The sequence below is a fragment of the Macaca nemestrina genome, chromosome 3 (assembly GCF_043159975.1).
Source record: "Macaca nemestrina isolate mMacNem1 chromosome 3, mMacNem.hap1, whole genome shotgun sequence".
Lineage (NCBI taxonomy): Eukaryota > Metazoa > Chordata > Mammalia > Primates > Cercopithecidae > Macaca > Macaca nemestrina.
The window spans coordinates 136829803-136850301 of record NC_092127.1 but is presented as its reverse complement, the minus strand read 5'-3'; the positions used below and the strand labels follow the sequence as shown (position 1 = coordinate 136850301).

Here is a 20499-nt window from a genome sequence, read left to right as displayed (position 1 = left end):
ACCATTAAGCTAATTAGAGCCCCTCACTTTTTCAGGCTTTTTTCAGGGCCTTGGGAAGGGCCCTAGGAATGTGCTCATGTGGTCATATGGTTTTATACAATTTGCTGATAAGTCATATATTTAATCAAGTTGATTAGGACTGCTTTTGTTTCTCTCACTCTGACTTTATTTCTTTATAGTTCTCCTTATATTGGGTGATGTTGGAGTAGCTAGACATGTTTTTGAGATGTGGCTGGGGGAAGTTGAATTGAGGGTACTCAAATTTAGTTTAGCTTTAGTGATATGTATTTTATTGGTTGACAGTTATCTTATGAATGGTTCTGTTTTTACTAGCCATCCTGGTGTGAGACTGGCTCCCAGGTATACTCCTTTGCTTACTGTGCACACTCACTCAGCATTCTGATGCAGAAATCAGAATGTGTCCTAATATACACAATACGAAAATGATGCAGGTATGGAAGAGACAAGGTTGAAATGCACAGATCCAGGAGCTAGTCTGGGGAATATTATTCTAATAATCAGAGTGAAAAATCATAAGCAGATAATTCACTTTATATCAATCCTAGATTAAAAAAACCCTCCACTTCAGGAATATACTCAATAATACAGGGTCTTTGATTATAAATACTTTATATTTTTTCCCTTATTTAATTGGAATGATCATGTTCAATTGGAATTTAATAATGTTTCATAGAATATCAGAATTTCTGTGTTTGTAGAGCACGTACCTGTAGAAGCATGACAAACAATGAGTTCATCCATGTGCGATGCTGCATACTTTATGCATTCAGCTATCAATAATAGCTATTTTTATTGATAAATGTAATTTAATTTAATCACTTATATTTACATTGCTAATATACAGAGTTTTTCTTTCAAACCACAGGTTAATACACACTAAAGGACAATGCCGTTAAAGGAGAAGAGGAACTTTGGAAACTATGCTGTCTGAAAGGAAAGCAAGGCACTCTTCATTAACAGCTAGTGGGTTCCTAATTTCTGCCCATGAAGGCATATTCATATTGAGAGAGCACCCTGTGAAGGGGAAGAACCATGCACGCTAATTCTTGTTGTCTTCTTCTGAGCTAGTGGGCTCATCGTTCATACAAACTAATGTGTCAACATTAAAACCAAAAGGGAGTTGAATTGATAAATGACTTGGGAGGCTCTAACAGTTGTAATAACTATGGCGACAGAAGAACACTGGCCATAATATTTGTTATTACCACTGGTATCTGGATCTATAACTAAAAAAGCTTCTTCATTTCTCCAAACTAATAGATATGACAGGTATTCATTATTTTTGCCACACTTAGCTCTACTTAAAGAAATATTCTAAACTCAATCTCAAATCCACTAATGGAATTTCTGTTGCAGTCTCTCCTATAGTCAAAAAATAATTAGAGTAACTGAATAGTAGTTTTATACCAGATAGATATTTGAAGAAGAAATAGTCCTCATATATACTTAAATATTCTCCAAATATCTCCCTTGCCCTCCCCCTAATACCATCATTTCTTTGTTTCAGGGAAATGGCATTTTAATAAAACACTTACTGTGATGTACCATTTACTGGGCAAGGACAGCTGCCTGGCCAATTTGAAAGAGCACAGAAGCAAAGGCTTAATGCTTTGATCTAGAATCCTGGCTCCACCAATTCTCTGAGTCCCAGTTACCTCCTCTGTCAAGGGCTAATAACCCTTGTTTTTGAGGTTGGTGTGAGAATCAAATGAATTAATCCATAGAAACCAGCACACTGCCTATCCTGGAGCAAATACTCAATATGTATTTTAATTCCCACACTCTTTGCAGCTTTGCCCATGACCTCTACTGCAGCCTCAAGCCCCACAAACCTAGACATTAATTTGTATGTTAATAATCTCCCATGTTTGCGAGAGAGTTTGGAGCTTTCATATTCATCTACCATTGGTAAGCCAGCTTATCTGAGGTCCCACAGCTGATCAATTACAGGGCTGAAATGGTTAACTCTAGGTCCAGTAGGCTACCTGCTCTCCACTCTCTCCTACACAGCCTCTCACATAGCTTTGAGGGGGAACAAACAGCGCTTTTCAACAAAGGAAATTGTGCTGAATCCGTGAATTATTACTTTGACCTAGAACATTTCAAAAGAAGAGCTTAAGGGAAAATTTAAAATTATAAGAGAAAATAACTTCTACTTCCCTGACCTGTTTTTTTATCCCAGTTATGGTGACTCACCTCCTTCGCTTCAGGCATCTTGCTTGAGTGCTGTAGTGCATCATAGAAAAAAAAAAAACCCAGTACCCAAGGAGAAAAACCAAGCCCCCACTAGAATGTCAGCTCCATAAGAGCAGGGATTTTTCTATTTTATTTAGTGATGTCTCCCAAGTTCTTAAAATACTACCTGGAACATAATAGGTGCTCTGGTGAATGAGTCAGTTCTATTGAATAAGAATGAGAGTGTGAATTCTAACATCACAACAGAATCTCAGGCAACTGTGATCTGGCCCTTAGTCTGAATTCCCATAGTACTTAGGCAAGTTGGCCTGGAACTGCTCTCAGGGATCAAGTGAGGTGTCAGGTCTCCATCTACACTGCAAACTTTTATAGGGCAAGGGCTGGGCCTTGTCTCTCAGCTCAATGCTAATCCCCAGCAGGTGCGTTTTAAACAGACACATACACGTACATGCTTTGAGAAACTGATATTTGTACAAATTTGAAAGTAGTTTTATAGGCATATTTCTACATAATAGATTCAATTTGGCTTAAACCACAGTAATACATGTACTTTAAAAAAAAATTAAAAATGCCAATTTCTTAATTTGCAATCTAGTCACCTATGTGTTGGTATCTTTTAACCAAAAGGTTAAGTACCTGAATTGGGCCATTTCTGAGTTACTATAAAGGACTATAAAGCACTATAAAGGAATAAACATGACTGGCTAACTTATAAAGAAAAGAGGTTTAATTGGCTCATAGTTCTGCAGGCTGTGCAAGCATGACTTCAGCAACTGCTTCTGGTGAGGGCCTCAGAAAACTTACAATCATGGCAAAAGAAAAAGCAAGAGCAGTGAATGTCACATGGTGAGAGAAAGATCAAGAGAGAGAAGAAGGAAGGTCCCAGACTCTACAACTAGATCTCACATGAGCTAACTGAGCAAGAACTCACTTATCACCAAGGGGGATAGTGCTAAGCAATTCATAAGGAATCCGTCCCCAAGATGCATTCCCCTCCCACCAGACCCCTCCTCCAACATTGGGAATCACATTTCCACATGAGATTTGGAGGGGACAAACATCCAAACTATATCAGTATCTAAATTAGAAGACTGTGCAGAGTTAAAGGCAAAGGACATGGAGAATTTTGAGGGCTCTTTCATCAAGGTATGGTGAGGCTTAACAGAGGCTACCTCCTGGTCAACAGTTCAGGGTCCCTCCTCCCCGTTCCACCACTTGGCTATTTTTATGTTTGTGGTAACTATATTTCATGCTGTGGATAGTAGTTTAAATAGGAGGGCATTCTATAAAAAAGTTTTGAGAAAATGGTGACAAACTTTAAGCAAATAAATAATAAGAATGTTTTTTAAAATTACATAAAAATGAAACTTTTCCATCTAGTTTGGGATAACATTCTTCTATGGCTTCCTGGGTTGTTCCTCCAATGACTCTCTTTTGTGTGTGTGCCTTCTGAGTCACCTACCCTTGTTTTCTCCTATGAATCTGGACACCATACTTTCAGAAATAGAGGGCAGGATATCCAGTCCTTGTAATGCATTGGAGAGTAAAATTTTTAAAATCAAAATGTCACAGGAAACAGAGAATGAGAATTTACTAAGTTTTGTAGACTAACATACTGTTACAGGACTCCTTTGGTGCTGCTTCACCAGCTGAAAATCTCTGTGGCTGCTGTGACCTCTGCTTGTGGTCTTGCCAGGGTCTGCTGGGCTCACTCTTCCCACTCAGCCTGGTGGGCTGTACTCAGCTTGTGCTACCTGCCTGGATCCCACATCTGAACAGGGACTCTGTGTTTTGCCTGTGGCTAAACTGGGCATGCTACAGGCAGCTTTTGCATTGGGAGCTGGAGTCTAGATAAGGGGAATGCAGTGGCACCTGAAAACTCAGAGATGCCAGCAACTGTGGAGCCCCAAGTGATGTTACAGCTCTAGCCAGGGGAATCCCGAGGTCTAAGCTCCCAAGAAATGTTGCAGCTTTTGTAGTTTAGCAAGCCAGCCAGGAGGGAATGGTGCCTAACTGCTTCACTTCTTTGAGCCTGCAGCTTGGAGGATGGAGACATGTTACAGCTCTCCCTGCTGCTTGCAGCTTAGAGGATGGAGATGTGTTGTGTCATGACTCATTTGTTCCTGCTAAATAGGTTGATGTGGCACCCAGTGGCTTTTTTCACTCCTGTAACTCAGTGAGCAGGAGTATGTGTTACACCCTTTTGGCAGGTTCCGGGTTCTTGTCCTGTGACTAAGAAGAATGACGTACATAGACACTGGAGAGTGTGCAAAGCAGAGAATAATTTTCCTGAGTGTCAGAAAAGCTCTTAATACAAGAGGGAACTTGAAGTGGATAGTCCTCTGTGTGAGAGGAGACTCAAAAGCAGGTGGCTGTCTGTAAGGCTGAGTCTAGGGTTTTTATGGGCTCCGAATGGGGGAGTATAGGCTGATTGATCTATGGGTAGGCCTGGAAAAAGCATCATTATATTGGCTAAAAGGCATCGAGGAAATTCTCACTCTGGTCATGGGCTCTACCCAGAACTGGCAGCTCAATTTTCAGGCTCCTGGCTGTCTTTGGCTTGCAGATCAGGTTTTACCAGGGACACATCCCTGTCTGCCTAAGAATTTGTCTATCTCCTGTTGCTATCAATATGACCAATTTGACCAGCCATTTACAGGTCAAATTATGTGACTACATAGTGTGGCATGTGAAGATCCTAACTATACCCAGATAGATTATTATAAGTATCATCTTCCCCATTCTTGTGTTCTAGTCTCCAGTAGAATATATCAACTGTCAATTCATCAGAAATACTACCAACACCAAAAAAAAAAAAAAAAAAAAAAAAAAAACCAAAAAAACAAAAAAACCCTTTCAATCAGGAAAAGTTAAATTTATTAGAATTACTCAACAGGAAGAATGATGCTCTGACAGCATTTTAGTGTCTCAGAAGGAAAATGTTCAGAGAATTGGGCTTAAAATGTTTAAAACTGATCTGACAAGGTAAGGAATGAACTGGAATTGGGCACAACTGCTGACATAATAGAGCTAGTGAACAAAAGAGGTGAGGTCTTGCTAGAATAAGCAAACTTGTCTGAGGAGTGATCTGCTAGCTCAGATGTGCAAACTGATGTCCTGAATAAACTGACTTAGAAGAATTTCCTGAAACAAATGGCAAAGTTCTCCATGAGCTTAGTTTTATTTTCTACATAAGAATTTCCTGGAACAAAGAGTTAAGTCATAGTAATACAAATAGTGTTAGTTATCCAAAGAATGCTCTAAAAAGCAGAGAACTTCTCAGTAGCCTCAACTCCTGGAACAGTACCTAGTATAAAATAAGTGCACATAGAAATATATCTGGTAGTCAAAAAATATTACAATATTTGTTGAGTTGAATGAAGATTATCTTGGTCCTAATTATAATGTTAATTGAGATAGAAATTGTTGCAGATTTGAAAATGCCCACAAGAGGAAGCCAGGGATCTGAATTCTAGTACTGATTCTACCACTAACTACTAATCTGTCTGAAACTCCATTTATTTACCAGACTAATAAGCAAATTTGACTAGATTATTTCTAAGATCCCTTCAATTCCAAAATACACTATCACTTTCCACATTCACTTAGGAATATTTAGACCTCCTGCAGATACACATTTAACTACTAGGGCACACAGGCTTCAGTTGTTGCTTAGAAAAGATAATGCATTCTGAGATTAGGGCTGATGGAAAGATATTCCAAAGTCTCACTTGGTGTCTATTAATAGCAATTTGGGGATCAATAGAATGCCTCATGTGTCCCAGAACATGTAGGCATGGGGTGCCCAGATTTATGATCCAGAGGAAAAAAATCCTTCACCTTCTAGTATTTCATTCCTAGAGCCTTTGCTTGTTTCAAAATAAAAACAATAACAATAACAAGAATAATAATAATAATAAATAAAAGTGGTATTGCTATCAGTCCAGTGAGAACAACTCCCAAGAATTTTCTGTTTATAAGAGTTGCCTAGATGATGAAACCCAGGAAAAATCAATGAGTGAAAGAGAAAACCAGCTAAAGGGGAAAAAATATCCAACAGATCTCAGCAGAAGATAATGAGAGCAGAGGACAGAGGCTACAGTAAGGGGAGGAAAAAGGGGATAAAGTTGATGCAGATTATGTTTATGCAGAGCTATAAGCAGTGGTGTGTTGGTAAAACAGCTTTCAAATTAAAAAAAATCAGATTTGTAGCATTTGCTGATTTCCATAAACACTCCCACTGTGGCCAAATTTGTGCTTCCAACAGTGAATAACCGGCTATCAAAATTCCAGACCATTTAATAACCTGCTCTGTAAGCCTGTACGAGCTGGCCAGAGCAATGAGGTAAGTGAGGCTGACTGAGTAGCTCTCGCTGACCAAGGGTGAGCTCCTATAGGACCCTCGGGATGATGACTCTTCAATTACTGAATACTTTTTCTGGGGTTTTCTTTTCTTTTCTTTTACTGAAATTCTCACTATGCTTTGCCTTAGGGAATTGGTATTCATATCCTGTAAGTCAAGAAAAGTTTTTTTGAGGGGAGCTTGAATAAATTGAAGTGGGTCAACTCTCAAGTGCCAGACACCCCTGTTCTGAGGTTTAGATGCCAATTACTATTTCTTCAGTGATCCTTGGCCACTCTGAGATGGGAGAGGTCTGGGAGAGAAAGGAATGGAATGTCAGTGAAAACACTTCCTGTTCTCAGCCTGCCCTGGGGCCTCACTCACTCCCAGCCTTGCATCTCAGACCTTGGCCTTCCTGTGAAATGAACATTCCTTAGCCCTAGCTTCCAGGAATATTGGATGCTAGACTCTAAAATAAACTGATACCTTTCACAGGCCAAACCAGAAGAAAACCAGGAAACATATGGCAAAATAAGTTTTCCTCGACAAATTATTTTCCATGTCATATTTGCATAAATTTGTCATGGGCCTGCCACTTCCATGAAGGGGGAAACCAGCATGACTCTAGCATGCTGGCATCCTGGTGCCCTTTGCAGCTGAGGTCAGACTGTTTCTCCTCTTGCTTCTTTTCTGCATTTCTTAGTGGACTCATGACCAACACATTTGAAGCTACAGATGATTATATTCAACACTGTATGTGCTATGAGTGAGCAGCCTGAATTGCACAACAGTATTTCATTTGGCTAATATTTCAGTTTGTTGAGTCATAAACCTGAGAAGCAGCTACAGACCACAAAATCGCATTTTCTGACTCAGAGCATGTGAGAGAGAAGTGGTAGCTAAAGGTTCAGCACAGCAGTCACTGTTGGCACAACCATCTGACTTCACAACCTTGTTCTAGAATCTAGATTCCTCTCTACTTCACTCAATGGCACTACTTTACAAATTCAATGTAGATCTCAGACCTTCAAGAACATGTCCCAAAACACATGATGAACAGCATCTGGTGTTCAGCCTTTTTTTCCTCTAACTGTGAAAGTGTCCCACCAGGAAATGACAATAGCTCTCAGGCTATTAACTCATGGGTCACTTGATGCCTTTTGTGTGAACAGTACAAGTTGAGAAATGAATTTCCTGCTGCTGAAATTCTAATACTTAGAAACTCTTCAATGAACAAACAGAAGTATATTATTTGTATTAGTAGTGGGGGAAAAAGGGTTTTTTTTTTTAAAGCAAACAATTTAAGTGTCTTGACAAATGTCAGCATAGTGGGATAGGATCTTAAACCATCAAACAGTGGGTTTTCCTTGTGTTGTAGTTTTTCAAGGGTCCATTGAAGAATCAAGAAATGTTGATTCTTCATTTTTCTTAATCATGTTCCATTGTTCTATGTTATCATAAAATGACTTTAATTAAAATGCTAATTTTAACTAAAATTAATGGCTTTCTCACCTGATGTCTTAACTATTGAAACATATTATCTGCACTCTCCTTTCTTTCCCAAGAATGTCCTATTCAATTCATTAAGCTCTGTTGAGTTCCAAGCACTTATAAAATGAACTCCATGTGTAGATAAAAACAGAAATAATTCTTGTTTCAAAAACAAAAAAATTCATCTGAGGGGGTGTCAAAATTAGCACACATTAAAATATGTTATAATAACCTAGGTTTTTTCCCAAATTCATCTTTTAAGTCATCTGTTCTAGGACAATTTTTCATAATTTTCCTCCATATGTACTCCTTCAATGCTTCATGAGGCCATATCTAATAATTGTGGGGTCTTGAGAGAGAGTTCAGAGAGGCCCACATTTCTCTGTCTAAATATTTAATGTTTTCTTAACTTGCTAACAAAATGTTAAATAAAATGAGTCCAAGGATCTTCCTATCTTCACAGATATACACTTGTGCACTAGATAATGACATTTTGGACAACTACAGATGGGATACACATAGGATGACAGTACTATTAATATATATTGACTGTATACTTTGTGTGTTCAGATACACAAATACTATTGTGTTACAATTACCTATAGTATTCAGTACAGTAACATGATGTACAGCCTTGTAGCCTAGGAGAATAGAATAGAGTATATAGAATAGGTGTGGAGTAGGCTACACCATCTGGATTTGCATAAGTGCACTCTAAGATGTTCACACAAGGAGGAAACAGCCTAATGACAGATTTTGCAGAATGCATTTTGATCTTCATGTGACACATGACTGTATATTAATAACATTTTTTAAATATATAAAGTTATGGAATTTGTATGATGAGAATCAGCAAAATATCAGAGAAAAGTGAATTTGGAATTCCATATCTGTTATTGTGCAGGCACTGTTTGGATGCATACAAAATAAAATCGTGCATAATTTAAGATTTATTCTATTACTCTATATTTATTATATAAAATTTATTTTTCTTCACTTCAGTAAAATTAGTAATTACATTTTTATAATAGAAATGGTCACATAATTTTTGTTCTATAGACAATAGTGCCATTTTAGATGATGCTTCAATCAATTCTTACATTTATTTATAATTAATTTAAATTTGGAGACATTTTACTCTTCTAATGCAGTGACACTAAGATTCCTAAAGCATTACTTGGATGCAGAAACAAAGCATACATTTGATGCTATATTCACACATTATAATATGTCATCTGTGGTAAGTTACCTATACACTGAGTTTTCAGAATAAATTAAAAAGCATCTGGTGGACTGATTCCTTAGGGTTATGCTCATTAACTGATCTCAGAAAAAGATGTGGAAAATGTGGAAGTAGTCGGCAGTAAGGATACGTGGTCCTGTTGACTTTTTCCAAGCTTCTTAGGCCAAGTTCCCTGTGAAAATTTGGTTTCTAAATATGCTTCGAGCTCCTCATAGTCATTCCAGAGCCAAAGAGAACAGAAGGGAGCTCAACCGCCATGATCGTTATTCTTTAGGATCCCCACTATGTGCCTATGGGATCTCAGCATTGGACTTGAACTTTGTTAATCAAGAGAGTAAATATCTAGTGTTAAGGAAGTTTAGGAGGTTAAGGGTCATTTGGTGCCCACTCTAGGTTCTGGTTCCTCAGGTGAAAGAAGTGCCCCCAGGTTCTCTAATACATTTGTGGGTTTTTTTTTTTTTTTTTTTTTTTTTTTTTTTGTGCAAGGTTGTGATAGTGAGATCTTCTGAAGCTTAGACTCGGGACAGGGGGGCCTTCTTTCCTGGGTGTAAAAGCAGTAATGGATCCCATACGGAACTGACCAAACATGATACATTTTTTTAAAAAAATTGTTTATTCTACATTTTATAATTTGAGCACTTTAAGAACAAGTTCAGTATTTTACCCTTATTTTTAATCTCAGTTCCTTACATATGTAATCATACATAATGTCTGGCATAAACACTGGGTTATTATCACCTGTTGACATCCCTGTCTGCTCAACCAGAGTGTGGCTCTTGTGAGGGAAGGAATAGACACTTTGATTTCTGGATCTCAGTGTCTCCCTCAATCCTGGAAATATGGTTGCTGTTTAATAAATAAGTCCAGTGGTTGAGTATATGTGTAGCCTTAGAACCGTTCTGAGGAAGAGGAGAGACAGTGTAGTCAATGTCTCACGTGGCCTGAATGTTAGTTTGGCAAACATCTGAATAAGGCAAGAAGAAAATACAGAACCAGAAGGGCACTGGAGCACAGAAGCAGCTCCTGGTCTCCATTCCACCATTTCAGCTATTTTGATTTTATTTCTCATTTCAAAATCTTCATTCCTGAATCTTGGACTACCAGTTGGCAAAACTTTCAAAGTTAGTTAAGTAACTTCAGATCCCTTGGATGTGCCTCTCTTTTCCCTCTCTTGAGAATCATTCATTATTTTGTTTTATTTTTTGTACCAGTCTCAATGTCTCCCCTTCTTTTTGAACTCATGAACTATCCTTCATCTGCTTCCTGGCTGTGTGCCTCAGGGATGGAGGAGTGGGAAGGGAAAAGGGGCCTTCACAGTGTTTCACGCACTGCCAAAATTAACAGTTTTGTTTCTCCTTGTTGCTCTCTCCTTCCAGGGAGGTGACAGGACTCTGGAAGTAAAACTGTACTTTGTACTTAAGAGATTAGCAAGCACTGGTATTACCAATCTTAGCAAAGATTTATGTGCTATAGAATGGATAAAAGCTGCAGTACTGCACTTAAAATGACCATGTCAATGTTTGTCCTTTTATGGAAACCAAGTATAAGTCAAAGTACAGATGGACAGCCCTGAATATTTTGCTCTGCATAAATCCCCTGGGAGCTTTTGTACTTTCAGTGTGGTCTGGGAGCTACAATAATGACTTAGATTGAATAGTTTTCTCCTTGGAGGAATGAAGGCATATGGTCAAATTTAATCTGATTTAAAGGAAATGAGTTGAAGGACAGTTGAGATTAGACTTTTATAAGGGATTGTTGGAACCATAAAGTTTAAAATATAGCCGTCACTGCTTTTGTTCCAAGTGTAATGGTTGCAGGTATACAAGAGAGCTAACAATGTTGTATTTCACAAAACCGTATTTTCTATCTATTTTTATCATGGATAGGCATGCAAAGTAGAGAAAAAATGACGATAAAGATGTAACAGAAAAGGATTACATCCCGGATAAATATATTATTACAGAAACTCCTCTGTAGTACAAAGACTTTCAATTTGTATCCAACAAATAATTTATACATGCTATTAAATTCAATAAAATTCTATAATAGAGACAAAGAATGTGGTTACATTGTTAGCATATAAAATTAATATAGGTCTTGAAAGAGTCAAAGCATGCTTCAGGCTCAAATGTGGATTTCTCAGAAAGGTATTGCGTCAGTAGTGGGGGCCAAATTAATCCAAAACTAAAGAGTATTGTGGACCCACAATAAGAAATCTTAGAAACAATTTTGGAAAGAATCAAACTGATCCCAGGTAACCTAAATATTTCCCCGATATTTTACCTTCAATGCCACAAGTTATTTTGCTAAAATACAAATACAACCATGTCACTCACTTACGTATAAACATTAAAAGTTTCTCTTTCACCTACATTTTGAGTTCCAATTTTGTTAGTATGGCAGATACCTTGGCTTCATAATGTGAAAATGGGCATATTTTGAATACCTATCTCTTGAGTTGGTGTCTATGTGTAAGGAGATGTTATGCACATACACACACACACAGACATGCACTCACATATGCACATGCAGGTTCAATCTCAGCCCTCTTCCAGATATAAAAATATACAAAATAACATTCTTATTATTAGTTATTCATAATTATAATTTTCATATTAGTATATTGTTATTTTGTGTACTGTCATAGACAATTTGGCAGGTTGAGTTAGACATTTAGCAAAGACAAAGATTTTGGCAAAAATAAACAAAGAAAGTTAAAATTGAGCAAGTTCGTTCATTGATTTTTTTTGAAAAATTAACACACCAGGAAGTAGGGTGCCAGTGGTAAAGTATTAAGGTTTAATATTTTCTTTATTTCCCTTTTATACCTGCCACAAGTAACATTCATAGCTGGATATAATAATCCGTCGGTGTGGCCCAAATGACCAAAGGACTGAAACAAATTCTGCTGAGCAAACCAATACTGGTACTAAGTTAATCTTTTAACTCTGCTGAGAACACTGCCAAGTGGCCACTCTTATCAGCAGGAACATCCGAAGCTGGCATTCCTGCTGGGAAAAGCTCAGCAATTTACTGTAGCTGCCTGTTGTGCAAACTTTTAGGGAGTGATGACATTAAAATGGAATATGCTTCAACTTTCTTTTTTTCCTGATTGGAAATTCTCATCAGATAATGTCTACAAACTTGGAACTTATTATATAGTCACAGCCTCGATCAATATAAGAACATCTCTGAAGGGATATTTTCACTCCTGGAAGTTCTTTTTTTGCATCTTGTGCACCAAGTGTTGTTTTACAGTTACCCATCTGTATAAGACACAGAAGTATAAAATAACAGTTAAACTAACAATATGTGATGCATTATGGCATATGTATTTTTAAATTCCATCCTATTATAATCCTATTATATTTTATTCATATATTTATATATACTTTTTTTTTGGGGGGGGGGGACAGAGTCTTGCTCTGTCACCAGACTGGAATGCAGAGGTGCAATCTCGGCTCACTGCAACCTCTGCCTCCCGGGTTCAAGGGATTCTCCTGCCTCAGCCTCCTGACTAGCTGGGACTACAGGCGCCTGCCACTATGCCAGCTAATTTTTTTTCTGTATTTTTAGTAGAGACAGGGTTTCACTATGTTGGCCAGGGTGGTCTCAATCTCTTGGCCTCATGATCTGCCCACCTCGGCCTCCCAAAGTGCTGGGATTACAGGCGTGAGCCATTGCGCTCGGCCCCATTAAATTTTTAAATACTGGTTACAACCCACAAAATTGACTTTATGACCCTCTAGTGGATCATGACTTGTAGTTTATATGTATTGAAGTATTGCTCTAGTATCTTGATGACAGACCAAGCTTTAACAGTTTATAGTGGTATCTACCTTCTTATTAGTGCCTTCTAAGATACTTTGAGAGCTTCTAGAGGTATGATGCTTAGCTAGATCCTTTACCTATGCTACCATCTGCCTTCAATTTTTTTTTTTTCCATAGAGACAGGGTCTCACTGTCTTGCTCAGGCTGGTTTTGAACTCCTGGCCTCAAGTGATTCTCCTGTCTTTGCTTCCCAGAGTGCTGGGATTACAGGTGTGAGACACCACTCCCAGCCTGCCTTCAATCCTAATATCAGATTCTGACATGGTGTTGAGAGTTGCTGGGAACTTCACGGAGTGAATTTGGGGGCTGATGGCACAATAAGCAGGAGGTTCTCTGGGCTGCTGGGGCTCTGGAGGCTACTAGTTGTCACTTCTACATGTCTGTTTGGTTCCTGATCAAAACTGTATTACATATTTTAATAAATGCATTATTTTCTTGTAGTGTTGAAAAATAATAAAATATTCTCCGTAGACTTAATTAAGATTCTTTCACATGTCCTCTTCTTCCCCAATCACTCCCTTGTCTAGAGAAAGACTGGCTATGAGCTTCTGAGTCAGACAGTCTTGGGTTTGAATTTAATTCCACCTCTAAGATCTTGTACTCCAGTTTCCTTGCCTATAAAATAAGACTCATGATACCAGACTCCCAGCATTCTTGAAATTATTAAAATGACAGTACACTGAAAAACTCAGGCACTGCATCTAATAAAAAATTGGAACCTAATGAATAAATATTACTTGCCTTCTCTTCCTTTGGCGCTTTATCTCCAGAGCACCTGTTTTGATGAGTGGTGGCCACAATCCCTGAGCTAACAAGCAATCCACTAAAGAACCACAGTCAAGCAAGAATTTTTCTTCCACAGGGTCACAACCCAAAGCTGGGGTGCCAGAGCCAGTAAGGAAAAATTTAGCACAATGAATATAAACCACAGTTTTCAAAAAATCACAAAAGCCCCACAGAACATGTCAATTGCTATGTTTATAATACTATGAAGTATTCCTAGGTTCTGATCATTGAGAGACTGCCTTAATTCTTTAGTGAAAAAAATAAGAAATACACATAATATGTAACTAAATCAATTATGTATTTCTTCATGGAGTCAGACACAACAAAGGGGTTGCACCACTGTCCACTTTGTGTGTGTGGCAGGAAAACCTGAAAGCAAAGGAGCTGCTAAGCATAAACAGTGTGAGGACTATCAAGTCTTATCAGAACAGTGTTATCTGTCTTCTATTCGGTAATTCCAGAGCCCCATATCTCAACCTCCACCAGATCTATCTCTAAAATCAGTTGTACTTCTTTATTTATCTTTCTAGTCTGTTCTCTAGAGGAGCAAGCTTTATGTTGGAAGTTATATCAGCAAAGTCTTCGAGGCAAGCCACAGGAAAGCAGAGCCACACCACTCATTTTGCTGCCCAAGTAGCAAGAATGTCAGTGCTCGGCATGGAGCAGTAAGTTTATATTTTTCAGGTCTGTTAGATTGTACTAGTCAAATCTGAAAAATATAATAAAAATTAAAGGGGAGAATGGAATTTAGGAAACTGTGCTTCCGTTTTAGAGATAGCATCTTTGAGTTAGTAATTGCATGGGTTTACAACTTGTGCCTGTAACAGTGGCTCTCAACTCATATTAAGACAAGAAGGCGGCCGGGCGCGGTGGCTCAAGCCTGTAATCCCAGCACTTTGGGAGGCCGAGGCGGGCGGATCACAAGGTCAGGATATCGAGACCACAGTGAAACCCCGTCTCTACTAAAAATACAAAAAAAAAATTAGCCGGGCGCGGTGGCGGGCGCCTGTAGTCCCAGCTACTCAGGAGGCTGAGGCAGGAGAATCGCGGGAACCCGGGAGGCGGAGCTTGCAGTGAGCCGAGATCGCGCCACTGCACTCCAGCCTGGGCAACAGCGTGAGACTCCGTCTCAAAAAAAAAAAAAAAAAAAGACAAGAAGGAATTTGTTATGTTAAGTTTCATAACACTGGTGCGCTTCAAAACTTCAGAAGCTTGGTCTAGGGCTGTTGCAAGTTAAATCATGGAAAGTGGTATATTAAAAAAAGAAAAAAGAATTCTTCTTCCCTTCTGAAAGCAAATCATTTTTAGTAAAGAAGTTCTAGGAATAGCATACATAATTCTATAAATGATGGGCTGATTCTTGAAATTTCTCAAGTTTTGGGGGAGATGTTACTGTAGTAATAGAAATTTTACTCGATTTACTCACATCAATACTTTGGGGTGGGTCTGGCCATCATTATAAGCTGATGTTTTATGTTGTTCTTTAGTTCTTTAGCACAAAATAAAGAAGTTTGGGCAGGTAGCTGTTAATGCCCAAGGCAGAGTCATTTTGTAAATCTTTTCTGATAAATGGATAGGGTAGAATTTTACTCTTATTCTCATTTTATATGGAAAGTAATTGAAACTAAAATTTCAAACAAACAATAGATCAAAAAAGTATACTAAGAGCCCATAAGGATATAAATACACCCTCCTTTAAAATTTCTGATGTTGAAAAATTGTAAAGATAAATTAGAAGATATTTCTTTGAAAATATTTCTTTCTTTGTGTGTGTGTGTGTGTTCAAAAGGCTTTATCAGAGTGCTTCTGTTTAGTAAATGTCTTAGTCAGTTTGAGCTGCTATAACAGAATGCCATAGTCTAGGTGGCTTAAACAACAATTATTTCACAGTTCTGGAGGCTGGGGAGTCTAAGATTAAGATGCTGGCAGATTTCATGGTTGGTGAGGGCCCTCTTCTCATTTTGCAGATGGTGGCCTTCTTGCTGTGTCCTCACAATGCAGAAAGGGAGAGAGAACCAAAGATTGAAAGCTCACTGATTTCTTGCTATAATGGCACTTATCCCAGCATGGGGGCCATATCTTCATAACCTCACCTAAACCTAATTACTTCCCATGGTCCTGTCTTCTAATATTAGCACGTAAGGGCATCAGGGCTTCAACATCTGAATTTGAAAGAGTACGGTTGTAAAACACCACTTCTATTTTGTTACTTAACAAATATTTACATAACACTTTACATGCACTGATGGTTTATACATATTCACAATCAATACTTCTAACAACCCTGTGAGGCAGGCACTATTATAAGCCCTTCTACAGGGGAGAAACATGAACAAATAAAGCATAAATTACCAAAGGTCATGAAGCAAGTTAGTGGTATGGCTGAGACTTCAGCCCTGATATTCTTATCCAGTGATCTCTACAGCTGCAGCATCCAGGGAACACTCTATTCCTAAGGCAGTCCCACTTCTTCATCCTCCTGCCACTCCCAGCTTTTCTCATAGCAGTGGCAGGATATCTCACATATCCCTGAAGTCTGCATCCACCAGGAAGAATTAAGACAGAGTATTATAGGCCTACAGCTTAATTTTTAAAGGGAGGGAACATTGAAATTGATGACGAAAAGTCAATAATCCAGTGAGAAGGCATCAGCTAAACAGGTTTGGAAATGCTTTATTGACATTCCTCTAGAACTGAAATTTCCTTAATAGCTGTTTCTCTAGAGGGAACCAATCCCAGGATGCTGGTAAATACAGATGGCATGGAAATGCAATTATGTTAGTAATCTAGTATGTATATATCAGATATGTCTGCTTGTGCTTAGAGGAGTAAACAAGCAGAGTTTCATTCCCTGCTCCTTTTTCTGGTGGTGTCTATGGCCTTTTCTGCCCAGGGACACTACTAGAAAAGACAGACCTCCTGAGCCCAACAGGCCCCTCCCAGTTCCCCAGTGACTTCCATGGATCAAAACACAGCCTCCCATATAACAAAAAAGTGATGCTACTGGAATTACTAGAGTTCGAGATGTTCCAGAATTTCAAAGAGGGAAACGATAGGGGATTGCAACACTGAATAAACACTGAATTGACCCTTGGCAATTGTCTGTTCCCACACCCAACACCTGGTTCCACTATGTAAACAACAAAAAAAAAAAAAGAAAAGAGAAAAAAAAGCACACATGTGATATTTGTTTTTAAGATCATAAAACGTCAGGAAGACAAAAGCTCTTACGCGTAATCTGAGATGGCAGATGTACTGTTAAAGAGTGCGTTTGTTTCAAAGCTGAATGAAATCTGCAAAACCCAAACTAAAGACAAGATAGATAAGATATGCTGCAGTTCTTGCCCTAACTCTTTCAATCCCAACAACTGAAATGTCTTCCAGAGAAGTAACTCCCCCCGGTAAGGATGTAGCGCGGTCCCTACGTGGTTCTAAGGGATCAGACCCGCGAAGCACTGTACTGGGTTCACGAAGCGTCCCTCGCAGGCGCAATCTCGGTATCTCGGAGAGCGGTGGGCTCTCGCTCCCCCTCCAGGGATTTGGAGCAGAAAGCGAACATTCCACAGTTGGCGGGAGTTACGCAAGACAGCCAGACTTGGCCTTCAGTCGTGAGTGCCCCCACCCCAGTCCACCCCAAAGGCGGGGCTGCGCCTTCCTTCCGGACTCGGGATCGATCTGGATCTCCGGGAATTTCCCTGGCCCGGGGCTCCGGGCTTTCCAGCCCCAGCCATGCATAAAAGGAGTTCACCATGCTCAGAGAGCCACAGAACCCAGGCCACAAGCAGCTCCCTGCCAACTCTCCCTCTCCTCGCACAGCCGCCCGAAACGCCTGCTGAGCCCCATGGCCTCCCCCGCTCTCTCCACCGCCCCTAGCAATCTCCGGCTCCTGCGGGTGGCGCTGCTGCTTCTGCTCCTGGTGGCCGCCAGCCGGCGCGCAGCAGGTGGGTCCCGGAGCCCTGGGGTCCCCGGGCCGGAAGCGGCTGGGATGAGCGCCCGGCGCCGACAGCCCCGCTCAATCAACGAGTCTCTTCTTCCCTAGGAGCGCCCCTGGTCACTGAACTGCGCTGCCAGTGCTTGCAGACCCTGCACGGAATTCACCCCAAGAACATCCAAAGTGTGAATGTGAAGGCCCCAGGACCCCACTGCGCCCAAACCGAAGTCATGTAAGTCTGGCCAATCGCTGCCGCTGTCACCGCCGGGGTCCCCGACTCTCCCGCTGCCCCAACCCTGTCCTCAGCCTGACCTCCTGTCTCACGAGATTCCGTTCTCTCTGCAGAGCCACACTCAAGAATGGGCAGAAAGCTTGTCTCAATCCCGCATCCCCCATGGTTAAGAAAATCATCGGAAAGATGCTGAACAAGTGAGTTGTAATTTCCATGTACACAGGCGACAGGAGCCGTTGGTCAGAAATTACCGGCATCTGTTCCCTAAAAAGTCAATCAGGAAAACCCAAGGGTTAGCTGCAGGACTGAAAAAATTATAATTTTCACAAAGTTGCCATTAAGGTTATTAATCTGCGTTGGTGCCAGAGGATATTCCCAGTGCCGGGGGTCACCACCCAGGTTCTTCCCTCGTTTTAGCCAATGTAGATAAAACTGCTTTCATGAAACTTCTCATTGAAGTTTGCCGGTTGTGCTGGAGTGTTTCCCACCTGTTAAAAAACACAGGCTTCATTTCCCCTAGTTCCTACTGAACTTCAGACCTGAAAAGCAGATCCTCTGTTTTTTTTTGTAAAAGTTTAGGGATGAAGTGCAGAGATTTCACAATGATATTGCACTGGGTACATATCTGGTTGCCACCATCTATAAGCCATGTCACTCAAAGACAATATTATTTAGTTTATCTCAGACTCAGCAAAACAGGGAAAATAGTGGTAGCTACATCATGAGGTTGCTTTGAGGCTTAAGTGAGGCCCAGTATGAGAAAGAGCAATAGGCTCTGGCTGTTTTAGCGAGTAATACAGTGGAGACTGCCGCCCCCGCCCCCAACCCCCATTCCTAAGCCTAGAGGTCCTTGCCACACAGCACAGCTATCACAGGCAGTAGCCGCTTGGGTGCCAGGCTGGGGAAACTGCATTCAGAAAACTCTAGAGTCTGGGGAAACAGGACAGGAGAAGAGTGTTGTGCAATCAGCTTTCCTGAGCACCTACTCAGGGCACCCATTTTCTCATTACAGTGGCAAATCCAACTGACCAGAAGGAAGGAGGAAGCTCATTGGTGGCTGTTCCTGGAGGCGTAGCTGCCCTTACAGAAACAGAAGAGGAAAGAGAGACTCAGCTGCAGAGGTCACCTGGATTGAGCCTAATGTGTTTGAGCATTGCTCAGGAGAAGTCTTCTATTTATTTATTTATTTGTTTGTTTCTTTTAGAAGATTCTATGTTAATATTTTACGTGTAAAATAAGGTTATGATTGAATCTACTTGCACACTCTCCCATTATATTTATTGTTTATTTTATGTTAAACTCAAGTTAGTTCAATCCTGATTCATATTTAATTTGAAGGTAGAAGGTTTGCAGTTATTCTCTAGTCATTATGTTAATATTTCTGAGTGGATGACATATCAAACGTCAGCCACTGTGATAGAGGCTGGGGGATCCAAGAAAATGGCCAGTGAGATCAATGTGAGGGCAGGGGAATGTATGTGTATCTATTTTTGTAACTGTAAAGATGAATGTCAGTTGTTATTTATTGAAATGATTTCACAGGGTGTGGTCAACATTTCTCATGTTGAAGCTTTAAGAACTAAAATGTTCTAAATATCCCTTGGACATTTTATGTCTTTCTTGTAAGGCATACTGCCTTGTTTAATGTTAATTATGCAGTGTTTCCCTCTGTGTTAGAACAGAGAGGTTTCGATATTTATTGATGTTTTCACAAAGAACAAGAAAATAAAATATTTAAAAATATAAAATGTTTGTTTTATTTTGGGGGAAACAAGGACTATCTTTGCTGAAAAATCTGATGATTTACATCAATATTTATTTCTCAATTTTTTTTCTGGGCTTTCAATCTGCTATACACATAAATCAAACAATGAATTATGCCTAATTTTATGTGGTGATTGCTGTCACTCCCCTTGGCTCTCACCTAGTAAACAATGTGCTTTACCAAACTATGGTCTTGCCCCTGATGGGAGAATCACTGATATATATTGCCATTTTTACAAGAAATTCCTTACTACTCAAATTTACCTCCTTAAAAATACAGAGGGGAGAAATATGTCAGAGATGTTTTAACCAGAGCAACTCCATCTTGAATAGGGGCTGAGTAAAATGAGGTTGAGGTTTACTGGGCTGCATTCCCAGTAGGTTAGGCATTCAAAGTCACAGGATGAGATAGGAGATTGGCACAAGAAACAGGTCATAAAGACCTTGCTGATAAAACAGGTTATAGTAAAGAAGCCAGCTGAAACCCACCAAAGCCAAGATGGAGAGTGACCTCTGTCATCCTCACTGGTCATTACACACTAATTATAATACATTAATATGCTAAAAGACATCTTACCAGCCCCCTGACAGTTTACAAATGCCATGGCAACATCAGGAAGTTACCCTATATGGTCTAAAAAGGAAAGGAACCCTCAGTTCTA

General features: G+C 39.7%; 1 protein-coding gene across 1 annotated transcript; it reads left to right on the top strand.

Annotated features, from left to right (window-relative positions):
* Positions 1 to 17613: 17613 nt before the first annotated feature.
* On the top strand, positions 17614 to 19821 carry LOC105477288 (C-X-C motif chemokine ligand 2). Its single transcript, XM_011733751.2, has 4 exons — positions 17614 to 17851; positions 17950 to 18073; positions 18187 to 18270; positions 19086 to 19821. The coding sequence occupies exons 1-4, from the start codon at positions 17752 to 17754 to the stop codon at positions 19099 to 19101; spliced, it is 324 nt and encodes a 107-aa protein (XP_011732053.2). The 5' UTR covers positions 17614 to 17751; the 3' UTR covers positions 19102 to 19821.
* The last annotated feature ends 678 nt before the right edge of the window (positions 19822 to 20499 follow it).